Below are 25,673 nucleotides of genomic sequence, written 5' to 3' on the forward strand. Positions count from 1 at the left end.
GGACTTTAAAACAGAATAGATGACTCCCATTTATGAGGTCTGAGTAATATGAAAATTAATAACAGGGAAAAAGTATGAGAGTTTTTCTCTAAGTGTTACAAGAATTGTGCTTTGGCATTTATACCACAAAAGGTAGAAGTTGTTTTAACAGTGAGATGAAGGTTTGTTTTTTTTTTTCTAATCATGTTTTTTTCCTTTTCTTCCAGGGAATGTGACCAGGAATTGTACAAGCCAGGGCTGGTCAGATGTGTACCCTGCACCCTATGCTGTGGCTTGTGGATATGATTCCAACAGCACTCCAGGGGAAGAGGTTTGTAAACCTGGGTGGACATCAAGATTTAACAGATTAATATCAGAACTTTATGATTCTCCCATGCCCAACTTTTCCCATTCCCCCTCTGATTCCTCAAGAGGGAGGGATCCTCTTGAGCATCCTTGGAAGCAGAGTTCGGATGTTTGGTCAAGGAAATTATCTTCCAGATATTATCTTCCCTTTGATGTCACAGACTCATAGAATTATGGAATGGCTTGGGATGGAGGGGAACTTCAGGATCACTCATTCCACCACCTGCTGTTGGCAGGGACACCTTCCACTAGACCAGGCTGCTCCAAACATGGCCTTGAGCACTTCCAGGGATGGGACATCCAAAATTTCCAGGATGTTAAGACCTGAGAAAATCAGACCATTGTCTATGTGATACCCACACATAAATTCAGGTGTTTAATTTTCTACAGTTCACTTTGAAACAAGCCCTCCACATTTATATTTATGCTTAAGCAGATCTGGTGTTTCCAGTCTTTCTATGGCAACATAAGCATCAAAAACTCTAAAGGGATAAAAATTATGTTTTGCTGCTCTACAGATCTCAACCAGCTAAATATCTACATCACTGTAGGGAATACACATTTTCAAAATTTTACTGAATTTTGATAGAAAATCCAAAAGTTCTCTGGGATATTGCTTGTGTATAAATTAGCAATCCCTGGCCTAGGTATAATTAGCTTTGCAGAGTATTGTCATTCCACAAGAAGGAGTTTGTTACTGGTTTGCTGCATGCTGAGACATGAAGGGTAAAGTCTAAAGAGGATAACAAATGTTAGAAGCAAGATTCACCTCACCTAACTCAAAGTTCAGCATCTAATCTAAACTTATCTCCAGAAGCAGTCCCACAGTCAACAAGAAAAAGCTTATGCATGGAAAGTTATATTTCACTGCAATCACATGTTGAAGTTTTTATATTTTTATATATTTATATATAATATATATTTATATTTTTATATATTAGGTTGCTGTGTTTTTATTAAACCTCTGCTCATGCTTTTTTTGTTGTTGTTGCTGTGTAAGACATACCTCATTCAGTGTTGGTGAATGTTGGACATAGGAATCTCAATAATTAATTAATATGTGTTTCCAGTATTTAAAGGGGGCTTACAGAAAGGCTAGAGACGAATTTTTCACAAGAACACAGAGTGAGGGGACAAGGGGGAATGGTGTTAAGCTGAAGGAGGGCAGGGTGAGATGAGATATTGGGAAGAAATTCCTCACTGTGAGGATGGTGAGGCCCCAGCACAGGTTGCCCACAAAAACTGTGACTGTTCCATCCTGGGAAGTGTCCAAGGCCAGGTGGGACAGGGCTTGGAGCAACCTGGGATAGTGGAAGGTGTCCCTGCCCAGGACAGGAGTGGAATGAGGTGATTTTTAAGGTCCCTTCTAACCCAATCCATTCTGGGATTCAGTGACTCAATATGGTGAGAGGTCTCTGGGCACTCCAAGAGTTAACAGGGGATCTGAGCCAGCTCTGAGTGGGAAAGAAAACAGAAAAGAGCAAAGGCAGAGGTGCACAAAGAACTTGAGGACTGTGCTGAAGAGAGCCTTAGTCTGCCTTTAGGGTCAGCCAGCACTTCACATCCTCAAGTGTCCATCCCACAGACTGAGCTGTGTGCCTGCAGAAACCTCTGCTCCAGCTCTGCTGTGCAAGGACCCCCACCCAGAGCTCTGGTTTGTGTTCCTGCTGCACAGGAGATTTGGGAATTCCTGGGACATGCTCCTGCCACCCAACAGCTTGCAGCGTTGCCAGAGTGCTGTGTTACCAGGAGAACTTCTATTGTGTTCTTCTAATTCTTTCTTAATTATTTTCCCTTGATTTCCACAGTTTTTTCTTGCTGCTAAAGTCCAATTTGTGTGAAAGGTGGCTGAGGGGGGTGAATATGCAGTAGCAGCCTGTGAAGAAGAATAGATTTTTGTTTTCTTGTTGTTGAATTGGCAGTGAGTTTGGGGAGCAAAAAGTAAAGGGAGTAGAAAAAAACCAGCAGGCTGTACAGGACATGAGGTCCAGGAAAGGCTGATAAGCTTCCAGGAGTTAAAAACTTCATGAACTTTTGGTCTCAGGTCAGAAACAGCAAGAAAAAAATATGAGAAATAAATAAGGGCAGTGTGTGAGGTTTTAGCTGTGAATTCTGGCAGTCCCTAAAGCAGCAGATGCTGTAGGCAGCAAAGTGCTGCTCTTGGGGTCCATGCAGGGATGATGAGCCCTTCTCCAAGCTGACCTTTAAATGGTGCATTAGCAAATGGGGAGTGGGGCTGTTATCCTGCTCCTCTGTCAGATGTGATGCTCTTCTCCCTGCTGGATTTCCATCTGCCCAGAGGGGCCACCCCAGGGTTATTGGGGTTTTTTGGTTTTGGGGATTTTTTGTGCTTTGGGCAGGGTTGGGATTAAATGCATTGAGATGGTATTTTGTGTTTGGATTCAGATGTTTATTAGTTCTTATTGTTATTGTAGTCTTATAAGTTGTGAGTTTTACAGTATTTCACTAATATGTTACAAAATGGCTTTGTATTTAACTCTATAAGGTCTTTTAAGGAAAAACTTTCTAACTAAGAAGTGATACTTAATTTGTTTTTTATTTTTAACCTAATAACTACCTACTTGTGTTATACAATGTTGACTTTTCTATCTAATTATAAAATACTACTTAAACTCATGAAGAAGGGTGAAGAGAGGATTAGTTACTGCTTTAAAACTTTTATCTTGCCTTATATATATTACTATATTCTAAAACTTTAAACTCTAAGTTTTCTATGTGATGTTACACACTTGAATTTAAATCATGCACTCATAATCTTTGTGTTATTAATCAAGTTTGGAAGCTTTCTCTATGGCTTCAGGTCAAATGTAGTGTTCTCTTGAGGATCTGTGCCTTTCAACACAGAAAGTCTAAAATTCTCAGTATCCAGGGTTCCAACACTGGGTCTCTGTAGGTTCTGCCTGAAAATGGTGAAATAAAGAGACACCTCCAGAGGTCACTTCAGCCCACATTTCTCTCCAAAGAAATTTCTTTTCTTTTATTCTCAAGGGAACCTTGGTGACTTTGGGCTGGATGACATGAACCCCAAAACACTTGGCTCCTGAAAGACTGCATATCAATATTTCTCTTCTTTTCCTCTCAAAATTGTAAATGTTTCCTATTGTCAGCCAAGGGACAAATGTTGAGGTTACTGAATAGAAACCAAGGAAAATAAATCTCAGTTAAACTCAATTTAGCACCTACCTCAAATAATTGTTATTATCACACTCCTGTTAAATTAAGCAGAAGCTTTTAGAAGTCAAAGAGACAATGATGAAGTTTGTCTGATTTCAGACAGATGTCTGATTTCATTCTGTAAAACAGTCAGGCATCCTGGCATGCATTGCCTTCACTTATCTACATCCCTTTCTTTTCTAATAGGAATATTTTATAATCTGGATCCTGAGTGAAATTTCAATTCCATTTATGATCTTGGGTCAAATTCTCTGCTTTGATATCTCTGAAATGGGAACCAACTGTCATTAGCAAGTGCAGTGAAGAGTGAGAAGCTGTTATGTGCTGTTTCCAGAGCAGAGATGACCCCACATCCTGCATTAATGCTGCATGCAGAACCATCCCTCTCTGCACAAGAAGGATTAGTCACCATAAAATATGGGAGGGAAAGCAGGGAATTGCTTGTTGAATAACACCAAGAACCTTCTGTGCATAACTTGCTCCTGGGAATAACTCTAAGAGGCAGAAGGTCTACTTTGTTCTTCTAAATGAAGTGTGGGACACCCTCTTCCTCCTACAGTCCCCTGCCATGAGCTCCTTCCTTCTCCTGGCCAAGTCTCTCCTGGAACAGTTCTGCCCTGGTGCCATCAAAATAGAGATAGTAGAGAAAGATTAAACATGAGGGAGGTTGGCTGCTTTAATTAGAAAAGTCAGAGCTGCCTTTGGGATCCCAAACTCCAGGAAGGCTGGGAAGAAGACTTTCTCTTGGGGTGCTGGTGGATGAGAGGCTGGACACGTGCTGACTATGTGCACCTGTATCCCAGAAATCCAACTGTATCCTGGGCTGATCCCACAGCCTGGAAAGGGGGAATTCTGCCCCTCTTCCCCCCTCAGGTGAGGCCCCACCTGCAGAGCTTTACCTGGGCAAGACCAGGCGGATAAATTGTTCTGAAACCCTTGAATTATCTATTCAGAGTGACCCAAAGCTCTCAGTAATGTGGCTGGAAGGACACGGTGCTTCAACCACCTCTGAGATCTGTGGTCAAAGATATGACCAGTGTTATCTCTGAAAACTCTCTTGTTTTAACCCCCCTCCAAGCTGGCTTGTGCAAATGCTAAAGGATTACAACTCATCCCAGCCTCCCTGCTTCTGTAAAGTACCAAATACTTGTCAAAGCCTGTGAAAAGAGCACATAAAAATGTCAACTCTCGATGTTATGGAAGACTATTTCTCCAAACAAGGTTGGGTTTAGATTTTCTGCCTAACCTGCTCTTTGTGGTTTTGGTTGTTTGGGTTGTTTGTAGAAGATGGTGACAAGGAGGGCAGAGGAGGGTCAGTCAAGAGCTGGAAAAAATAAAATTTTCCATAAACTAAGTCAGATTCTCATAAAAAAATTAGATTTTTTTTTAAATTGATACACGTCTAAATAATTTTGCCTCTTCATTTTTTCTTCTTTTTTTTTTTATTTTTTTTTAAGCTGGAAATTAAAATCTGTTGATTTAGTGTATTGCTAGAGAGCTTTGGAGAGTTTATTTGCCCATTTTATTTAGGCTGGGATTCCCTGTTGGATCCAAGCCCTTTGGTGTGCCATGCTCAAATTCCCTCTCTGTGCTGTCAAAGAGAAAAACCACAAACCAATTTCCAACTTAACACATATTTCTGAGTTAGCAGTGAGAACATTTCACTTGCCTGAACAACAGTGTAAATCCCAAAAAAGCAAACCAATTTCCCAGACAGTTCTGCCCTCAGACCTCCTTAATAAAATTAATCTCACAGCTCTCACCGCGTCAGACCCGGCGTCGTGCACTGTTTAGCTGAACATTGATCATTCCTGCTCCACAAGGCTTTAGGCTGGAGCAGGTGTCAAATCAACCTCCTTCCAGCAGGAACCTTTCCCTTGGGTGACTTTAACCTGGGTTTGGAGTGGTCCAAGCCTTGCTGCAACCAGATGAGTTCTCCACACTCACACTGGTGGTGTTTGAGTCACGTGCGCTACTGGACGGGTGAAGGAGTCAGAGGTGTTCTAAGAGAATGTAGAAGGATGATTTCCTTGTCCCAGCAGTCAGTGATTCTGCATTTAGGATTTTTTTGGACCCCTCTGAAAGCTCTGTTTTCCTTCTCTCACCCCAGCAAACGGCGTTCTACGGAACCGTCAAGACCGGCTACACCATCGGACACACCCTGTCCCTCATCGCCCTCACGGCTGCCATGATCATCCTGTGTCTCTTCAGGTAAGGCCACCAGCACAAAAAGGCTCAGGGAAGGGGCTCAAAGGCTGGTGATTTACAGGCCGTGTGTCACTACAGGACACGAAATAAAACGACACACATGGTGGAACCTCCAAGGTAAAAAGAAGGGAAGTTGTCACTCTTATTTTTTAAGATTTTCTAAGCCTTCTGATCTTTACATTCTTGTGCAAACTTTCTCACACACTTTCTGTAAATAACTTATTGTTTTGCATTCTTTTATGGAGGAGGAGAAATTTGATGGACTGTTGGTTTGTCCAGTGGCATTGGAGAGGTGGCACTGTCACCCTCCAATCCACTGGCACTTTTGGAAAACTATAAAATATTGGAGTCAGAAAATAAACTTCCCTTTTCTTCACCCTGAGAGCAGCAGTGTGTGCTCGTGTTGTTTTGTGTCCTATAGCAACAGGAAGTTTAATTGCTGACTCCAACATTTAAAGACTTTCAAAAGTGCCAGTGGATTGGAGGGTGACAGTGCCACCTCTCCAATGACTCTGGACAAACCAACAATCCATCAAATTTCTCCTCCTCCAGAAAAGAATGTAAGACAATAATTCTGTGCAGAAAAGTGTGTGAGAATCTTTATTACAAGAATGTAAACATCAGAAGTCTTAGAAGAACTTAGAAGAACAGGGTGACAGCTGTGCAGGTTTTGAGTGTTAGAGGAAGATGTCCAAGATTTCTGTCAGTCTGTCTTGGGTGGGGGAGGAAGGTTCCTCCATCTTTCAGTGTCACTGTGTTTTGGTGTGTGACCTGTGACCTTTGTGTGGGAGTTGTAACCCAAATCCACTTATTTAGGTGGATTCATCTCACCAAAGGCAGACTGCCCTGTGATGGATCTCTCTTAGAAGGGTACAGTCCATAGAGTCCTGCATATGGATACCAGGGAATTTCTACCTAAAGTAGGGATTCAAAATGGTGTCCAAAATTGCATCCAAAAATATCCAGCATCACAAAATCCCCGAATGGTTTGGGTTGGAAGTGACCTTAATGATCATCTCACTCCATCCCTGGGCAGGGACACCTTCCACCATCCCAGGCTCCATCCAACCTGGCCTTGGACACTTGCAGGGATGGAACATCCACAGTTTCTTTGGGCAGCCTGTTTCCTCCCAAAGTGTTTTCCAAAAACGCTTCCTGCTGTCACTCTATGGCAAGACAGAGACACCCAGGGCCATTTAAACTTTCTGGAGTTCCTGAGATGTGCACAAGTGTGGAAGATAGGATTCAGGGCCTGCAGGAGACCCAGGGCTTCATAGATGGATGGGCAGATAGTCTGCAGCCCACCAAGTGGCATTGGAATCCCAGATTGCAGCAAATGGATAAATTCTTGCTCTCTATTTTTTGCAATAGATTCAGGCATCTAAATTTGGGTGCCTCCAATGAAGATATCTGCCTATATGTGATCTCCTATTATAAATTTATTTGTGTAAAGGGAGATCAGCAAAAAGCTGAGATGGAAGAACCCTTTGGATGAGGCTCCATCTCCTCAAGTAAGACAGAGCACATTTTCTAGGGTAACTCACATCAAGGCTGGCCTCACCCTTCAGGAACTTAGCACTTCTCCCAAGTGCTCTCTCCACTCCTCTTACAATGGAGGAGTCAATCAGACACGTGCCAACAACCTCCACAAGGTACAAGGTGCCAGCCAGGCTGGTGAAACCATTGAGGATCCTGTTTTTCCTTGGTGGGAAACAGCTTAGCTTGACTTGTCTTGACCTGCAGGCAGAGGACTCACTCAGCCCCATTATTTTGTCATCAGCACAACCTCTGCCAGTGCCCTGTGGCTCGTTAAGAAGTGGTAATTTCATTGTGCTGCTGAGTGAGGTCTGGTGTGGTTCTGCTGTCTGTACAAAGTACCCATTTCCAGACTATTAGGCCTTTCACTATGGCTGATGTAAATTCTCCCTTGAAAAAAAAATGTTCTATTTGATCAGAATTCATCTTCAAAATATTAGCAGGCAAGGGATAGAAAAACTCTGGTGTAGTGCTCAGTATCATTAACAACCAGTAATTTTTAAGTGAAAATATAGTTCATATCATTCCAGAAAGTCTGTAATATGTGTTAATTCTGGCAACAGATGCTAAGAATTTATTTGCTGGCTTGAAAAGACATTTCACTTTGAAAAGAATTATTGCAGCAGAAACATTCTGTAGAAAAAAGCCCTTTATCATGAGCACAGTCTGCTCAGTCAAAAACATTTCTTTTCCAGTGGAGAGCAGTGGGATGGACCTGTTTTCTGTCATCTGTATTTTTTTCCTGTTTTTCTGAGGATTGAAAGAGCAGCAGTACTGCTGCAGATACATGGATTGCTGCATTCTGTGGAATTAAAGAGGCTTAAGTGGCTTTGTGGTGATGTTCATCAGACCAGAGCCTGTCGCCTGTCTCAGGGTTTCTAATGTTTAATTGGGACTCTATGTCATAGTAGAAGAAATGTGTAAATATAAAAATAATGCTTTTGAGAAGATTTGCTATTCAGAAAAATTTCATTTCTTCCCAACAGAAAACTACACTGTACTCGAAATTACATTCACATGCACCTCTTCATGTCCTTCATCATGAGAGCCATTGCAGTCTTCATCAAGGATGTCATCCTGTTTGAAAGTGGGGAGTCTGAGCACTGCTTCGTGAGTTCAGTAAGTAGCCTCAAAATTTCCACCTCATTTTGTTGCTCCTCTTAAGCAATGCACCAAAAATTACCTTGCAAATGCATGTGAGGTGGTACTTTGGGAAGAATTCAAATCCTCTTCTCATTTGAAAGGAAAAAAAAATCTGTGATTGCTGCCATTTGGCTTATGTGGAGAAGGAATAAATTGATTATCAGAGTCCAAAATGTATATATTTGTATGTCCTTTCTGAAGGTGGACTTGATTGTCTTAGAGGTGTTTTCAAACATTAAGAATTTTATCAGGTCAAACCCCAGAGTGAGGTTGTACAGGACTGTGGGGCTCCTGTCAGTCCTGTGTCCATCTCCCAACCACGAGCTAATTTCTTGGATATCCTGATCAAAGGTGATTCAATAAGACTTTTTCCTTCCATGAGGATGGGAGTCAGATCTAAATTCACAGAACTAATTTTGGTTATCTGTGGGGTAAGAACTTCCACATGAGCTGTGTGTGTTATGTGCATCCACAGACAGTGGGCTCTGATTAATCTGTTCCCTGGAGTCTGGAATGCTGTTCAGTCCTTTGGGAGAAGGCCCCTGCATGTGGGTGATTCTCTGGCTCCAGTGACCAGATCCCTGCAAGACTTTAAGCAGGAAATCTCTGTGCAGACATCATCATCATCCATTTTTCATCTGAATCAGTATCCCACGCTCGCTGTCTGCAACTGTGAGATTTTCCTACTGGGATGATAAATAAAGGGAATAAAGGAGTTGGGTTATTTTTTTACCTTTCAAACTCAGTGTTATCAGCTGGAGCAAACATTAAGGAGGGAGAAGGGCTGTTTATCTAAAGGCCATGGTGACGTAAGAGGACACCAGTCATGAATAAATTTAGGCAGGAAATTGAAATCCCCACAATGAAGGGATGTGATCAGAAGTTATCCAGGGAAAAAAAAAAGAAAAAAGAAAACCAGGCCCCCTCCATAGTAAATTCAGAGCATTAGATGAGCTGCTTGCTGGTACCTCTGGACCTTTTTTTATGCCATACACCACCAGAAAAAAAGATCCCCTTTATTTTCCATCCACTCAATTTCCCCCTTGCCTGCTGGCTTTCCTGTATCTTTACCCTGAGTCCTTACCCTGCTGTTATAAAGACCTTTCTGCTTGAGCAAGTGTGAGTTGAAGCCCAGAGCAGCCTCCTCTCAGCTTTTCCCAAGAACTGTGTGCAGCATGATTCCTTTCCCTGTCTGCTCCTTCCTCCTGTGATTCACTAGGATCTGGATTCTTGGAATGGGATTTTGTTGTGAGGGTCCATGAATGGGTAGAAAGACATGGAAACTGGAATGGGTAGAGAGACATGGAATCTGTGGCAATCAATTGCCACGGATTAATTGTCAATGCCAATTGGCAGAGCAGCCAAGCCAGGAGAGGCCACAGAGTGTGAGGCAGCCTCTCATCCCTGTTGGAGTTTGTACTGGATTCTGCTGCATCAGGACTGAGGCACAGCTGCAGAGAGCTGAGTGAAAAGTGTTTGCTTCTCATCCTTGCAGAAACATTTCTGGGTGTAAATACAGATTTTTTTCCTGCAGAGTTCAGAATTCCTGCACTTTCAGGTAGCCCCATAGCTACAACATTTTTAGGTTTCTCCCCATCAGAAGATTTTTGAGTTCATTGCCAGCTCAGGGTGAATGGATGATACATACCAGTTATAAATTTATGTGGGACAAACCTATCTCCATCACATTAGGCTGAGCATTCCCCTTGCAGTCTTGAACCAGCATTTTGGACAACTTTTTAGGTCACAGCCTAAAACCACTGACACAAAATACCTCTCCTAACATTCGTCTTGTTAGGAAAAATTGTTATAAAATCCACTGTGTTCTTGTGGGGCTGGTTGGGTCAGCGTTAGGTTGGCTTGAGCTAAGTTTGTGCTTTGAACTTGCAGGATAAAGCTTGACTTGGGAGACCTGGTGCTAATTCATACAGTCAGGATTTTATACACAATTCACTGAAGGCTGTGTGTGGAATGGATGTGGCCTTGAGCTCGTTCAGTCTGGGGAGAGATTTCAACAAACAATTTGCTGAATGCTCTCACTGCTACTCTGCTTTAGAAAAGGGCAAACCCAAAGCAATAAAAGTGTTTCATTAGAAGAGAAACACCACACTCGGTTCCTTTAGGGAACGAAAGGGTAAAGACAGAACAGATTTTAGGGCTATAAAATCCAAATGGATAGAAACCTTTCCCAGCATTTCTGATGAAGGCACCAAAGTCCCCAATTTGATATTACCTGCTGCAGTAAGAAGACTTTAAATTATGTTTTGTGCTCTAGCTACACAAAAATACATTAACCACCAAATGTGTCAATGCTTCAGTCAGGTAGGAACTCCAACACAGAAAGATGTATATTAATTAAAAAAACCCTTTTTAATAGGTTTTACTGCATTTTTACTTCATTTTACCTAGTTTGGGTAAAATGAAGGTGTGGTGTTAACTCTCCACCACTTAAAACTCAAAGAAAATTGGATTGCTACTGAGTTCAACATCAACAAACACCCTGAAAAATTAATTTATTGAGCATTTCTATGGGCCACAGTGCCTGAAAATGTGGCTGTAAGCATTTCAGGGCCAGTGCAGCCAAAATATAAAATATACGTGATGAGCATCACTGAGTGATGGTGTGAGCCAGCTCTGGGTGATGTTTGCAGAGTGATGTGTGGTCCTTGGTCCTGCTTGATGGATAAACTCACTCCTGGAGGAAAGAAAGGTCTTGCTGCTTGGGTTAAAAAAATCATGAGTTTTCATTGGGCAGAAACCCTGAGCTGACAAGCAGGGCTTGTTTTTATGACTAAATGGAGCAGGTTTAAATGATCTTTAAACCCAGAACCTGCACAAGGGCCTTTGTCCCACCCCAAGGAAACTCAGCACTGGTGTCTTTGTAAATGTCCCTCACTCCTCCTCCTCCTCCAATCTGTTAGATTTGTGTCTAGGCACAGTGAAAGAAGGAATGAATACAGCCTCAAAGCCTGAAGAAGGAGAATCTTTGCAAGACACAAACCCACAGAACAGAAACAGAGAATTAGTCCCATTTCCTCATATTCCAAGAGTCAGCTCAAATAATAATACAAAAGATCCTTCAAGAGACATTCCAAATTCTACCAATTAAGCAGAGATTAGAAAAAAAAACCATGAAAGAAAGGGGATTTTGACATTACATCAGCACAAATAATTGCCATACCAATAAAATACAGCAAGCAAAATACAAATCCCAATTATGTACCACTGACACATGGCATAATTAAAGACTTGAGAGAAACAATTAAAGAGAGTAGCTTAAGCTTTCCCTACTATTAAAAAACATTTTAGTAGTTATGATCTAGTACCTTATGACTGCAAATGTATTATCAGCACATCCTTAACAGATTCACAATGCATTCTATAAGAAGTCAGATAGAGAAGAGCTCTCACCAAATTAACAGAGTTATGCTAAAGCTCATGGCTCATGGGGAATCCTTAGACTGATCTCTTCCAAAAGTGGATTTTGGTGGGATTTTCCAGTAAGAAACCAAACCCTGCAGGGAATTTTCCAGAGGGGTGTGATAGCCATGCACAGACACAATGTTCTGCTCAAGGTACCATGAGGAGATCAAACCCACTTCATCCCTCTCTCTCATAAAGCACTTATGTAGGTTTTTAATTGTAATTATGTGTAACTGAATCATCCTGTTGGCTTAAATGGATTAAAAGCAGGCACATCTGCTGGAGTGTGTTTGTCAGCTGGGGCTTTAAGCACTTGGATGTGGAGATGATGAGGCTCAGAGGGCTCTGTGGAACCACCCACCCTGAGTTCTTCATTAATTCTTCAATTCAACTTCCTCAATATTGGTTTTGACTCACTCAGGTTATGTTCTGTCTCACTAATTTGTCATTTCTGATGGAAAACTCACACCACACGTGGTTTTGTTACATCTGTAAATTGTTGATGGTGTGTGAAAAATTGCATTTTACAGTCTGGATTTGCCTTTATTTTTTCTGGTTTGGTTTGGTTTGGTTTGGTTTTCCTGCCAGACTCAAGAGGCCTCCTTAGAAGTTTAGTTTTTCTCCCTGATTTCCTTAGGGTTAGTGCCCTTCCCTCTTGGCATTCCCACAATTTATATTCCCCTTTCCTTTTATTCCCTGGGGAACACCCTGTAAAAAAACAACAGTCAAAACAACAAATGTGGTAGAAGGATTGAACTGAAGGCTTCAATAATTGTTTTATTTAATTTTTTATGGGTTTAGGGATAGGTTTTGATATAGTTTCATTACTGTCATATCTGGATGGCACAATAATGATGAACCACTTACATTTCCAGCCCTGCTGAAGACAAAGCCAACAGTTTGCTGTAAACAAAGATCAGATTCTACAGATTAAATTTAGGCTGACATTTTTTTCTGAGCTCTGCAAGTTTGCCCTTGCTGGAGATACAGCCAAGGGAGATCACATCATTTATCTTTTCCCTTTTGTATTATTCCAGTAAAACAAAAAAAATTCAACACAAAAATTATTCTTTGCAAAAGGAGAGTGGGAGTTCAGCAGTTGAGAATTTACATGCATATCTCATATTTTCAGAGTGAAAAATTGGTGGCTTTCTACTTTAATTCCCTCAGGACAAACTGATAACGGCTACAGGCCCCTAAATGAATTTTATTTATGGAAGTTGAAGACAGATACATTTTCATTTCCAGCAATGAGGCTACTCAGATCCATGTGGGAGCACCATGATTTGCAGGCTGATGGAGAAATGGAACAGTAGAAGGTTTTTTAATGTACTTGTGTTAAAGCAAAACAAATGTTAGAGAGTCAGCTGTTTCCTTGGGTGATATCTGATGATCACTGCTACAATCTAAAGTTTACAGCAAAACAGAGGGGAAGGCAAAAAAAGAACAAACAAAACCAAAACAAAACCCCAAACGGGCCCTAGAGAAAGGTCCTGTAAATAATGCAAAACAAAAGAAAGAAAGCAAAGGGAAGGAAGGGAGGCAGAAGGAAATAACCCAGGAATGGAGGCAGAAGGAAATAACCCAGGAATGGAGGCAGATGGAAATAACCCAGGAATGGAGGCAGAAGGAATTAACCCAGGAATGGAGGCAGATGGAAATAATCCAGGAAGGAAAGACTGGCAGAGCTCTGGAGGAGGAATTTTCTTAACTTGAATAATTCTGTAATCCTGGACACAGCAGTGCCACTGTCATGGGCTGGCACCAACGCACCAAAAAAGAGGGAAAATGGGACAAGTGTGAGGAAGGACTTTATTAAAACCCTGATCACTTTCTCTTTTTAGTTGCTGCCTTGTGGTTGACTTGGCTCACCACTGCAGATGTGCTCATGAGTGCCTTTATCCTGTGATTGATGAGCACAAAACAGGCACAGTTAACCCATTTACCAAGATAATTCTATTTTTACACCTGAACTCAACTCTGAGTCATCTGACACCCAGGTTAGACCAGCCAGAGCTAGTCAGCCTCTCAGAAATACTCACAAGGCAGCTCCCAAAAACCAAACAGGAATTCCTAAGAGACAAAATAGAAAGGCTGAGTCCTTCAAGACTGACAGTTACATAACCCCTGTTAAAATCAGCAAAGAGAAATTCTTAAACAGCCTTGAGGATCACAGTCATGGGGCTTAAAATTGCTTCTTGTGTGAGGGAAAGCAGGCAAAAAGTTTCTTCCTGAATCCTGAATCCAGTGTTGGATTTTGAGGAAGCCTGCATGGGCAGTGGGCAAGGCACGAAGAGCAGCCATATGTGCCACATTTTTCATCAGTGTGAAGTGGTACATCTCCATTTATTTTAATACAAAATTTACAGGTAGAACTCCATTTATTTTAATACAGAATTCACTGGTGCAACTCAATTTGATTTAATACAAAATTTACTGGTGCAACTCCATTTATTTTAATCACTGCAGGATCTGCCCCTGCCATGATCTGCACATGAAATAGAGGCTGCCTCATGTAATTTCCTTGTAAATCCTCACCTCATCCCTGGAAGTGTCCAAAGCCAGGTTGGACAGGGCTTGGAGAACCCTGGGACAGTGAAAGGTGTCCCTGCCATGGCAGGGGGTGGCACTGGTTGATATTTAAGGTTTCCAACCCAAAACATTCTGGGATTCTGTCTCTATAAATGCCTTGCCATTTTCAGCTGGCACTGAGGAGGTGAAAGTACAGAGAAAAAACAAGTTTAAATCAGCTTTAAATTAAGTCTTGGGACTTTGGATTTCATATGACTTTGGATTGAGCTCTTTCTGCAGAAATTATTCCCTAATGAGGGGTACAGTGCTCCATGCAGGTTCACCAGTGGCCCAACCTTTATTGCAGCTAGAAGAGGAAAGAAATAGAAATAGAAAGAAAAATAGAAGAAATAGAAATAGAAATAATAGATAGACTGATCCAAAAGCTTCTTCCTGATGTCTCCATTGCTGCACAGTTTGATGGGAACAGGAAAGTCTCATCTGGCTGGGGCAGGGGGGTGTGCCTGGGTCAGGCTGTACAGCCCAGCCCATCCATCTGGGAATGGCATTTCTGCTTTAGGAAGTGGTAACAAATCCACAAGCCCAGACACAAATCCAGGGTGTAATGGCTTCATAAATTGCCCAATGACAGCTGACATGAGGCAAGTATTGCAGGGCATGCTCTTGGGGCAATGATGGGTGCATAAAAATGTAATGGATTGTGACCTGAAGGAAAGCAGGTAAAGATAAATGGAATTAATTAGCCACTGGCAAGGCTTTGGAGTGCTCTTGCATAATGTTTCTGGGGCACCATGGGTGCAGAGCTGGAGTTAACAGGGAAAATGTGGGTTTGGGACATCTTCTTCCTGTGCCTGAGGCAGGCAGTGACCATGAATCCAGTGAAATTGATCTGCCTGTACTGGTAATAATACATTTTTACACTTAGAGTTGAAGCCTCTGAAGGGTTCATCATCAAGACATAAGATTACCATTCCCATGAAGGTCTTTTATTTTTCATGAGTTCTGATAGATCATAAATTGCTTTCACAGAGACTTTCAGACTGGAGTCCATCATGAGCCCCTTTGCTTCTGTCAAGATGGACTTTTAAGAATTCCTTCAATCCCATTTCTTCAATCAGAGATATTGTTTTTAACATCCTAAATTTCTATGGCTCCCAGGAAAACCTGCAGAGCCACCCACTAGTGCAGCAATTTATTGTTGGAAATTCCCTGCTTGTCACAGCCTGTGATAGGGATGGAGGGAAGGAGTCAAAGGCACCCAATTGATTTAGGAGGAGTTTCCTCGTTTGAGTTTCTGAAGACAATTCACTTTGATTATCAAACACAAACTTTGTGGGGCTTTTTTATAGCCCACCTGTTTGAACCTGGTCTACAGCTGCAATTAAACTGAGGGAAGAAATTAAAGTGATGGCTTTTTGCCAGGCAGTCTGGCTTGTTTGTTTTTAATTTGCTTTTTTGCTGTTGTTACACAACAGGTTGGGTGTTCTAAGCCTAAGTTAGCATAAGATAGTCTTTTTCTTTTTCTTTTTTTCTTTTTCTTTTTCTTTTTCTTTTCTTTTTCTTTTCTTTTCTTTTTCTTTTTCTTTTTCTTTTCTTTTTCTTTTTTTTCTTTTTCTTTTTCTTTTTCTTTTCTTTTCTTTTCTTTCTCTTCTTTTCTTTATTTTTCTTTTCTTTCTCTTTCTCTTTCTAGCTCTTGGGGACACATTTTAGTGGTAGCCTTGGCAGTGCTGGATTTACAGTAGGACTCTAGGATAATAAAAGTATTTTCCAAACCAAATGATTCTCTTAAAAGTTAAGTTAAAAATGGAGAAAAATCCCCTGTGAAAATTGAAAACACATATTTGGAAACTGAGTCCATCCTGACATCTCTGCCACATGCACAGAAATTAATGGGCCGTGTTAAGTCATGGACAGAGCAGTTAGATTGTAAAATTATTGAGAATTTGACACTTATATGAATTCCAGTGCTGTGATAGTGAGATGGGAATTAATCATGTTGTGTAAGCTTAGAAGCAGAGCAATTGTTTGGTTATTGGATCATTATTACAGATTTGATGATGCTTTGGTTAAAGTGGATGTCTCAACTAACAGCTCAAAAGTGATGTATTCCTGAATTTAGTTATGATTATGAGTGTCTAAAGGAGAACTATAGTTATGGACATGTAGGGTTGGGCCAGTCTCTGTGCTGGAAATTCTTAATTTCAGCATCTCCAAAGCAGGCAACACCTGCCCAGTGCTGTCCCATCTTCCAGCTCATGAGTGGGATCTATGAAAAGCTTTTAAATAAGGTCAAGGAATGCTCTTGGAGCAGGCTGGGGAGAAGATCAGCTCTTGCTGTATGCAAAAAGCAGCACCAGTCAGTCAGCAGCCCTTCCACGGGTTGTGTCTTCTGGGCAACATAAAACAAAAGTGCTGGATAAATCTGTCACTGGGAAAATGAGGTTTTATCAGTTTTCTATGGAAGACACCTGCAGGAATCTCAGTGTGGATCTCTTCCTGCTGCAGGGCTGGTGGCAGCCCAGGTAACAGCACCAAAGTACCTTAAAGGAGGATTGTGAGGTCTCAAGGTTTCGTCATTGATGGATTGAGGCAAATCTGAGCCCACATATTTTTTGCTGGATGCACTGTCCTAATTCCATAAATAATGCCAGGAGCTGCATCACTGACCAGGAGAGCATGGGATGTCTTCCATATATCTTTAATCTGACTTAAAGAAGCTTTGGTGCCCTGCCCCAAACCTTCCACACCTCAGGAAACCGCAGAGTTTGTGGGTACGAGGGAGGAACAGGGGTCTGCACAGGGGCTGTGTCCACACACAGGACAGGCCATGGAGGGCCTTTAAAAGGTCCCTTCCAACTCAAACTACCCCATGGTTCTGTACAGGGGAGGGACAGGTGATGGGGGATTCTTGGGACTGGGGCAGTGAGATTCCAGAGTTCTCAGTCCAGCTGTGGCAGGTGGGATATCCATCACTCAAGTGCTCCTTTGTAGCTCTTTGGTCTAAATCCTTCCTGAACCCAAATCCTAAACCTGAACAAACCATTTCCCTGCTAAAGAAGGCAAGGGAGGCTTGTGCTGGCATTTCTGAGGAGTTGATTGCCTTTTTTTATAGAGTTTTGTTGCATTCACAAGAGGCTGGTCATGGATGCATGTTGGGTGTGTGAGTACCTCAAAAACCCAGAACAATTCCTGTCCAACTAAGCTGCTTTTATTGAGGTTGAGAAATTAATCAGCTGGTCCAGACTGACAAATTTCAGGAGCTTGGGATGAGTTACTGCCTCTGAGGAGAATGATAAATGTATATTTAGTGCAGATTCAGCTCTGAGCTAATTACTGCCTCCAGCATCTGTATTTTTATAGATGGGTCATAAAACTGATGTAGTGACCAGCTGACCCACCTAAAAAATGAAAAGAAAGATATTTTTCTCAGGGCTAACATAACCCAAAAGTAAAATGTGCTACTGGGGACAAGGAAAAAGCCTGGCAGGGTTGTTTCTCAGCCTTCTTGTCCCCATCCTTGTGTCCCTTCTCTTTGGTTCTTCCTCTTGAAAGCCCTCGAGCAGGTCTAAGACAGGCCCCACCCTCAAGCAAACTTTTACAAATAATCAAAATTAAATTTTCCTATTGACTGTGAGGAATTGGCAGAGGAGCACAAATGTGTTGGGGTCCAAGAGTTTCTCAGGAGGGGTCAAGAACACAATGCCTGTTGGCTGGAAGTAGAGTCTTTGCCAGAGTTCAGCTATTGGAAACACATGTGGAATGGGAGGGATTTTCATGGGAAAAGCAAATGGCCCATCCCTGATGCAGCTCTAAAGAGAGGAACAAGAGGGGAGCCACAAAACCAAGGGAAAAACCATCTGACTGCCACATCTGCTGTGGACATGAGCAGAGCAAGATCCCTGAGGAAAAACAAGGAAACAATCTGTAAATGAGCCTGTGGAAGAAGAGAGAGTAGCAAAAGCTGTGATGTAATTCAGCTTTTTTCTCTTGAAAATGTCTGTTCTAAAAATAGCCCATGTTAGTCTTTCAGCAGTGACACATGGTGAGCTCTGCTCTTCATGGAAATAAATAAATTCTAGAGATGTAATGGCTCATCTCTGCCCTGTGCCTGTCATCCAAAGGGTAAGATATCTTACATAGAGGAGCATTTTATTCCCCAGCATTCACCCTCTCTGAGGCTGAATTTGATCAGTCAGGAAGGTGGAGACCTATTACCAAGTGCTGCATGGAATAAGGTCTGCCAAAAGCCAGGAAGGGCTGTTTTCCAAATGTGCCATTGTCAAACAGGGTCAATTGGATCATCAACAACCAAACTTCTCCTCTCATAGAAATATTTGCTTTAAACCTAACCACTTTAGGCAACAGTAGCAAGCCCAGGGAGTGGAAAAATGTTATTATTTAATTTTATGGGCAGGACAGTGCATCCAGCTCTGTTCCAGTTCCAGATCCTTGGCTGCAAGACATTACTGCCATGCACTCAAAATGCTGCACAAAAAGGTCTTTTCTCCAGGTGAAACCAAAAATTCCAAGAGTGGTAGGAAATGCTCAAATAAGCAAATATCCCTCAGCAAGGAGCAAAGAATTGATCTGCTGCAGAGAAGAAGTCACCAAAATCCAGCTCCTGCCCATGTGCATGGAGAAATAAAACCAAAAAATAAATTAATTAATTGAAATTATAGAATGATTAAGGTTGGCAAGACCTCAGAGCTTATCAGATCCAACTGCTAACCGTGATCCACCTCAGCTTTGTGACAAGGCACCACCCCTTTAAGGGAGGAATTAGGGTCAGAGAGTGCCACAAAACTGATGTTTGCCAGTGCTGGGAGAAGAGGGGATTGATTTGGATCTGCAGTTTCTGCTGCCACAGCTTCAGTTCAGCACAGCTTTCTCTCTGTACAGCAATAACTCTGCAAGGTCAGGCTGGAAATCCCTTCCTGAGGGATTTCCTTTCTTTTTCTGCTGGGCAGAAACCACGTGCACTGTTTGTGAGCAGCCTTCCCTTGTCCTGTGAAGCCTTGCAGCCCCTTGTGCTGTGCTCCAGCCTCCTGCCTCTGCCTCTGAGTTCAGAGCAACCATCCAGAAGTGATCCCCTGGTGCACAATCCCCAAAGGAAATCCTTGTTTTACAGGCAGGTGGTTGACATGCATCAGATCTGCCCCCTCAAACCTCACGTCTCACCTGGGAGCTGCTGCATTAGGGCCAAACACCCACAGAGTGAAACCTTGAAGCAATTCACTCACACCAAGGAGACACTCAGGTCTAAATCCTTCCTGAACCCAAATCCTAAACCTAAACAAACCATTTCCCTGCTAAAGAGAGTCACACCAGGTCCCTGCTGGCTGCAGACACACCAAGGGGACACTCAGGCTTTGGGGGAAAGGAAGGAGGGGTGGCAATGTCACACAGGCACGTGCACACAAAGTCAGAGAGAAACCAAAGGTGTGGTGATGTATTTGCCAAGATCCCCAACAAAGGCAGGAATGTTGAATCTGACTCCATGTTCTCAGAAGGCTGATTTATTATTTTATGACACTATATTATATTAAAGAATACTAAGCTATACTAAAGAATACAGAAAGGATACAGACAGAAGGCTAAAAAGATAATAATGAAAACTCCTGACTCTCTCCAGAGCCCTGACCCAGCCTGGCCCTGAGTGGCCAAAGAGTGAAAACAACTCCCAGCAGAATGCAATGGAACAATCACCTGTGGGTGAACAATCTCCAAACACATTCCACATGAGCACAACACAGGAGAAGCAAATGAGATCAGAATTGTTTTCCCTTTTCTCTGAGGCTTCTCAGCTTCCCAGGAGAAAAACCCTGGGTGAAGGGATTTTTCAGAGAATGTGAATGGCACAGTAATGCCTTTGGGATGAGGCTGCTGCACCCCCAGCTTTGCCAGCCCAGCCCTGTGCCACCTTCCCTCCTTCAGGCAGTCCCTGAAGTCACCCACAGAATACTCTGAGTTGGAAGGGAGTTCACCTCCTGCTCTGCCTCCACCTTTCTATGCTGTGCCTCACAGGAGGGAGCTGATGTGCACAGAAGTTGGGTATCAGGAGCCCAGCAGGGTTCCCAGGGTCACACACTCATGGGTTTAGGGGTGAGCATGGGGACAGTCCACCCCAAAACATGTGGCATTGAAAAAAATCTTTCTACTCTTCTTTTAACCAGTGTTTCATAGCAACTGCTTTCAGCAGGAGACGAGTAGAGAGGAAAATGGGATCTTGTCACTGGCGCTCTAAATTAAAACTGTTGCTCTCAATTTAACATTCTACACGTGCAGGACACCAGGGAAGTGCCACCAAGCAGGGAGTGAGAGCAAAACTGGCCCCAGAAAATGCAGGGAAGACCCACTGAAAGCAGCAGGGCAATTGCTGACAACACTTCGAGGATGTGTAGTGATGCAGTGGGTGCCAAGTGTCAGAAATTTCCCTTAAGGGTCAGAAATTTCCATTTGTATTTATTTCCTTGCTAAGGGAACTGTTCCCATTAGCTGAGCTGCAGTGAAATCTCCACACAGCAAGTTACTGTGTTTAATTATTCATTTCCTGAAGGTAAACAATTCACCTTCCCTTTTCAAATCTCTCCCCTTCCAGAGCAATGAAAGCTGTGCATGCTTTTGTGTTTTTGCCCTGCTTCTCCTGCCTATCCTTTATTGAAAAATACATATCCCAGTGCTTCTTTTCCTAAAGAGGAGCAACTTCTTGTAGACTTTTCACCACAGAATTCATTCCATAAGGAATCAGGTGCTGCACAAAACAATCCCAAAGATACACTCAGAGAAAGGGTCACTGATGATTTGGTGGAAATTTCTTTCCTGTGGGAATGTGCTGCAGTTCCTAACACAGGGCACCACTATGTGGATTTTTTTGTTTTTTGTTTTTTCTTGTTAAGGTTGGGATTAAATGTGTGAGATGGTATTTCTTGTTTTGACTCTGTTGTTTATTAGTTCTTATTTATATTACAGTCTCATAAAGTGTGAGTTTTATAATACTTTCTATTAAGTTAAAAATTAAACTGTATCTTTTTCTTTATAAGTTTTTTAAAGGATAAATTGTCTAATTAAGAAATGACACAAATTATTTTTACTTTTAACTTAATAACTAACTACTCGTGGTCTGTAATGCAGATTTTTTTTATCTAATGCTTTTTTTTAAATCTACCTAAACTCATGAAGAAGAAGGTGAAGAAGAAGGACTAACTTCTGCTTTAAAACCCCCATCTTGCTTTATATAAATACTATATTCTAAACCCTTAAACTCAGGGTTTCCCACCCTGTGATATCACACACTTCTATCCCAACTCCACACCCACAATCCCAGTTCTGTCATTCCATTCTGGAAGCTTCTCCAGGCCCTCAGGTCACTGCAGTGTTCTCCTGGGGGTCAGTGCCTGGCAGCACAGAAATCTGAAATTCTCAGTAACCAGGGCTCCAACAGTTCACCACTGCTCATTTCTCCTCTTCCAGGTGGGCTGCAAGGCCATGATGGTTTTCTTCCAGTACTGTGTCATGGCCAACTTCTTCTGGCTGCTGGTGGAGGGGTTGTACCTTCACACCCTGCTGGTCATCTCCTTCTTCTCGGAGAGGAAATACTTCTGGTGGTACATCCTGATCGGCTGGGGTATGCATCTCCTCCAGGAGGGGGTCCTGACTGGTGGTTTTAGCAGGAATTTAGCACAGATACCTGGGCACTCAGGTGGGGCAGAGATGTTTTCCTGGTTTAAGTCAAACCTGGGAGAAAACCTCCAAAGGGGCCCCTCCAGAAAGCAAGCCCACAGGACCCCTCCTTCCAACTGGTTTGGGAAGGATTCCTAGGAGAGAAGTGGAAAGAACCTGTTTATTTAACAGGCACAGCACCCTCAGCACACAGAATGAACAATACCTGATGACAACACTCTGTCACTGCTCTGAAAGAGATGACAAATTCAGAAAGTCTCTCCTGGGGTGGTCGCTCTGTTATCAGTCCCTCTGGCGCTGGGGCAGCTGCTGCAGCCACAAGGTGCAAACTCTTGGTGTTTCCCAGGTCCCAGTCTGGAGAAGCACCCCCCAGCACACAAAATGAACCCCCCAGCACCCCCCAGCACACAAAATGAACCCCCCAGCACCCCCCAGCACACAAAATGAACCCCCAGCACCCCCAGCACACAAATGAACCCCCAGCACCCCCAGCACACAAAATGAACCCCCCAGCACCCCCCAGCACACAAATGAACCCCCCAGCACCCCCCAGCACACAAAATGAACAATACTGGATGACAGCACTCTGTCACTTCTCTGAAAAAGATGACAAATTTAGAAAGTCTCTCGTTTTGTTATAAGTTTCTCCACTGCTTGAGTAGCTGCTGCAGCCACAAGGTGCAAACTCTCGGTGTTTCACAGATCCCAGTCCAGAGCAGGCTCCAGTGGTTCCAAGAAAGGGAAAGAAAAACAGTCCAGGGAGAAATTCAGACTGTTTAGCTAAACTAACTAATGAGCAGGAGCAAGAGCAAAGAGAAAAGCCAAGCAAAAGGCAAAAGCAGCACCATGTACTGCCCCGTCTGTGTGTCCCACCAGCCATGGGGGAGCGGCTGATAAGAAACCAAAACAAAACTTTCACTCTTCAGAGCCAGCCTTGAAGGCACAGAACATAATATCCAGCATAAACAGCACACACCAATGGGGATACAAGCATCAGAACGTCATCCTAGGACAGATGGTGTAGACAGCATCCAGCCCCCCTAAGTCCCAAGAAGGGTTTGGGGTGGTTGGTGGATGAGAGGCTGGACATGAGTTCAAAAGGTGCCCAAAACCCCACCTGTGTCCTGGGCTGCATCAAAAGAGTCGTGACCAGCAGGTGAAGGGAGGTGATTCTGTCCCTCTGCTCTCCTGATCTGAGATCCCACCTGCAGAGATGCAGCCAGCCATGGGGTCCCCAAAATAAAAAGGTTCTGGAGCAGCTGGAGCAACTCCAGAGGAGGTCTCAGAGCTGCTCCAGGGCTGGAGCCCCTCTGCTCTGGAGCCAGGCTGGGAGAGCTGGGAATGTTCACCTGGAGAAGGGAAAGATCCAGGGAAAGCTCAGAGCCCCTTGCAGGGCCTAAAGGGGCTCCAGGAGAGCTGGAGAGGGACTGGGGACAAGGGATGGAGGGACAGGACACAGGGAATGGCTTCAAACTGACAGAGAGTAGATTTAGATTGGATATTGGGAAGGAATTCCAAATTTGATATCATGGATTGACCTTGTAAGGATGGATCCCAGCAAAGCAGAACTCCTGGACTGAACCAGATGCTGAATTCAGGCCAGCCAGCTGCCCTGAGATCCCATCACCTGTGGGCTAATGCTGATAACCTTCTGCTCACTGCATTGGTGATTACTCCAGCCTTAATGCAAATCCTGTCTCAAACACATCAAATAAAATTATAGTAAAATCATGTCATGAAAATAAAATTTAAAAAATAAATATTTTTTAAAAAATAAAATAAAATAAAATAAAATAAAATAAAATTAGAAAAATGGTAAGGAAATGAGAATTAAGCTCTTCACAAAAGAACTCACAACTGAATTGGTGACTTATGCAAATTAATCCTACCGGATCAACTTCTTTTATTTTTCCAAAAAGGAAATAGAGATCTTTTTTTCCCTTTCATGCCATTTAGTTGAAGATTTATATTTAAGTAAGCAAATAACTTTCTGCTGCCTGCTCTCTATAGCTGAAAGTGAGAAATAATAAGAGCAGGGAAGAATCTTGAGAAGAAAAGGTAAAATAAAGTTGTGCCATGTCCAGGGACATGCCAGGACTCAGGATTTGCTCAATTATCCATGGAGTAACTTCCCCTGAAAGTGGCAGGAGCTGTGCTCTGCTTCACACTGCAAAGCAGAGATGATTCTCCATGCTCTGGGAGAAGTAGGGATGATGGGAGCAGGTCTTGATCCTGTTCCTCAGGTCAGACCTTTGTTAAACTCACCTTGATCTCCAGATATTCTTTATTTCAGCGTGGAGAGCTGGCAGGTTTTAAAGAAAAATTCAGGAAGGTAATGATTTAAATCAAAGGAAATTTCTTGCACTCCTAATGTGTCCTGAGGTTGCTTGGGTGCAGAAGGGCAATTCCAGAACATGGCAAGTGCTTGAGGGAACTTTTGGCCTTTCAGTCATTCATCATTTGCAAGAGCATCAGGCATGGATCTGGAATGGATTACGCATGAATTAATAATTTGGATGCACTAATTACAGTTTTTACTGGTTTTAGTACCATTGCACTTGGAAATCACTGCTAATAAAGTGTACACAAGCTGTGAGTAACACAGAGCAAAGAGATGTGTCCTTCTATGAATATTTCCAACCTAAATCCAGTCAAAGATAAGAGAGAGCAAAAAGCCAGCACAAGGATGGGATGAGACCACCCAAATGTGGCAGATCATGGAGTGAGCAGCAGAGGCAGCCTCACCTGGCAACTCCAGACAGCTGTGTGTGAACCTGGCACCCCAGGCTCCCTTAAAGGGCAAAAGAGCCCAGGATATTTCATTGTTATTGTTCTAAATCAAAGATTTAATGTAGCTGGATGGCCTCTGCATGAGAAACACACAATTCTGCCCCTTGATGCTCAGGAGAGCCTGGGTGACCTCCTTAGGTACAAGTTTCTGCTCTGTAGGTGCCTCAAGTGATTCCTGTTCCTTACATTTCACCTCTGGAAGGTTTTTCCAGGCACTGCAACTGGAATTTCAACGTGCTGGGAGCAGTTCCAGAGAGCTGATCTTGCATGGCCACAGGGAGGCAAAGGCAGCATTGCCAGTTTGGCATGTGAGGGTTGAAAATGTGCTGTATTTTCCCACCCCTGAGGGAAGGCATCCCCTCAGTCACTCAGGAGAGGTGGAGAGCAAAGGAGAACAGCCCTGAGAAATGAGGCAGATTTTAAATAATCTGGCAATGAAATCAGGTAACCATTTGATCATGATTTCTGACACAACACCATCTCTTCTCTCCTCAGGTGCCCCCTCTGTGTTCATCACTGCCTGGACAATTGTCAGGATTTACTTTTTCGATGTTGGGTAAGCCTGTGCACTCAGTTATATTTCCTTTATAAGGAAATGATATCAGTTCTATTTTCCTCTATAAATCCTTTATATGGCCAAGGAAAGCCCTGCAGCCTTAGCAACCCAAAACCCAGCAGCCATGGCACCTCTCCCCTGCCACCAGGAACCAGGAAACAATCCAAGGTCTCCCTGAAAAGTCACTTTAGGCCAATCACTCCCCCTCTTTACTTCCCAGTGCCTTGGTCAGGATATTTGCAGGGAATTTATGAGCAGACCTTGG

The 25,673-nt window shown here is 42.9% G+C and overlaps 1 protein-coding gene across 1 annotated transcript in view; it reads left to right on the forward strand.

Moving 5' to 3' along the window:
• The window catches only part of VIPR1 (vasoactive intestinal peptide receptor 1), a 112,621-nt gene that overhangs the window by 68,865 nt on the left and 18,083 nt on the right, over positions 1-25,673 (forward strand). Inside the window, exons 4-8 of the mRNA XM_009086260.4 lie at positions 207-310; positions 5,651-5,751; positions 8,271-8,403; positions 21,853-22,006; positions 25,348-25,408. Of these exons, the coding sequence (XP_009084508.4) occupies positions 207-310; positions 5,651-5,751; positions 8,271-8,403; positions 21,853-22,006; positions 25,348-25,408 (553 nt within the window). The remainder of the gene's footprint in view (positions 1-206; positions 311-5,650; positions 5,752-8,270; positions 8,404-21,852; positions 22,007-25,347; positions 25,409-25,673) is intronic.

This window comes from Serinus canaria, chromosome 2 (genome assembly GCF_022539315.1).
Source record: "Serinus canaria isolate serCan28SL12 chromosome 2, serCan2020, whole genome shotgun sequence".
In the NCBI taxonomy this organism is placed as follows: domain Eukaryota; kingdom Metazoa; phylum Chordata; class Aves; order Passeriformes; family Fringillidae; genus Serinus; species Serinus canaria.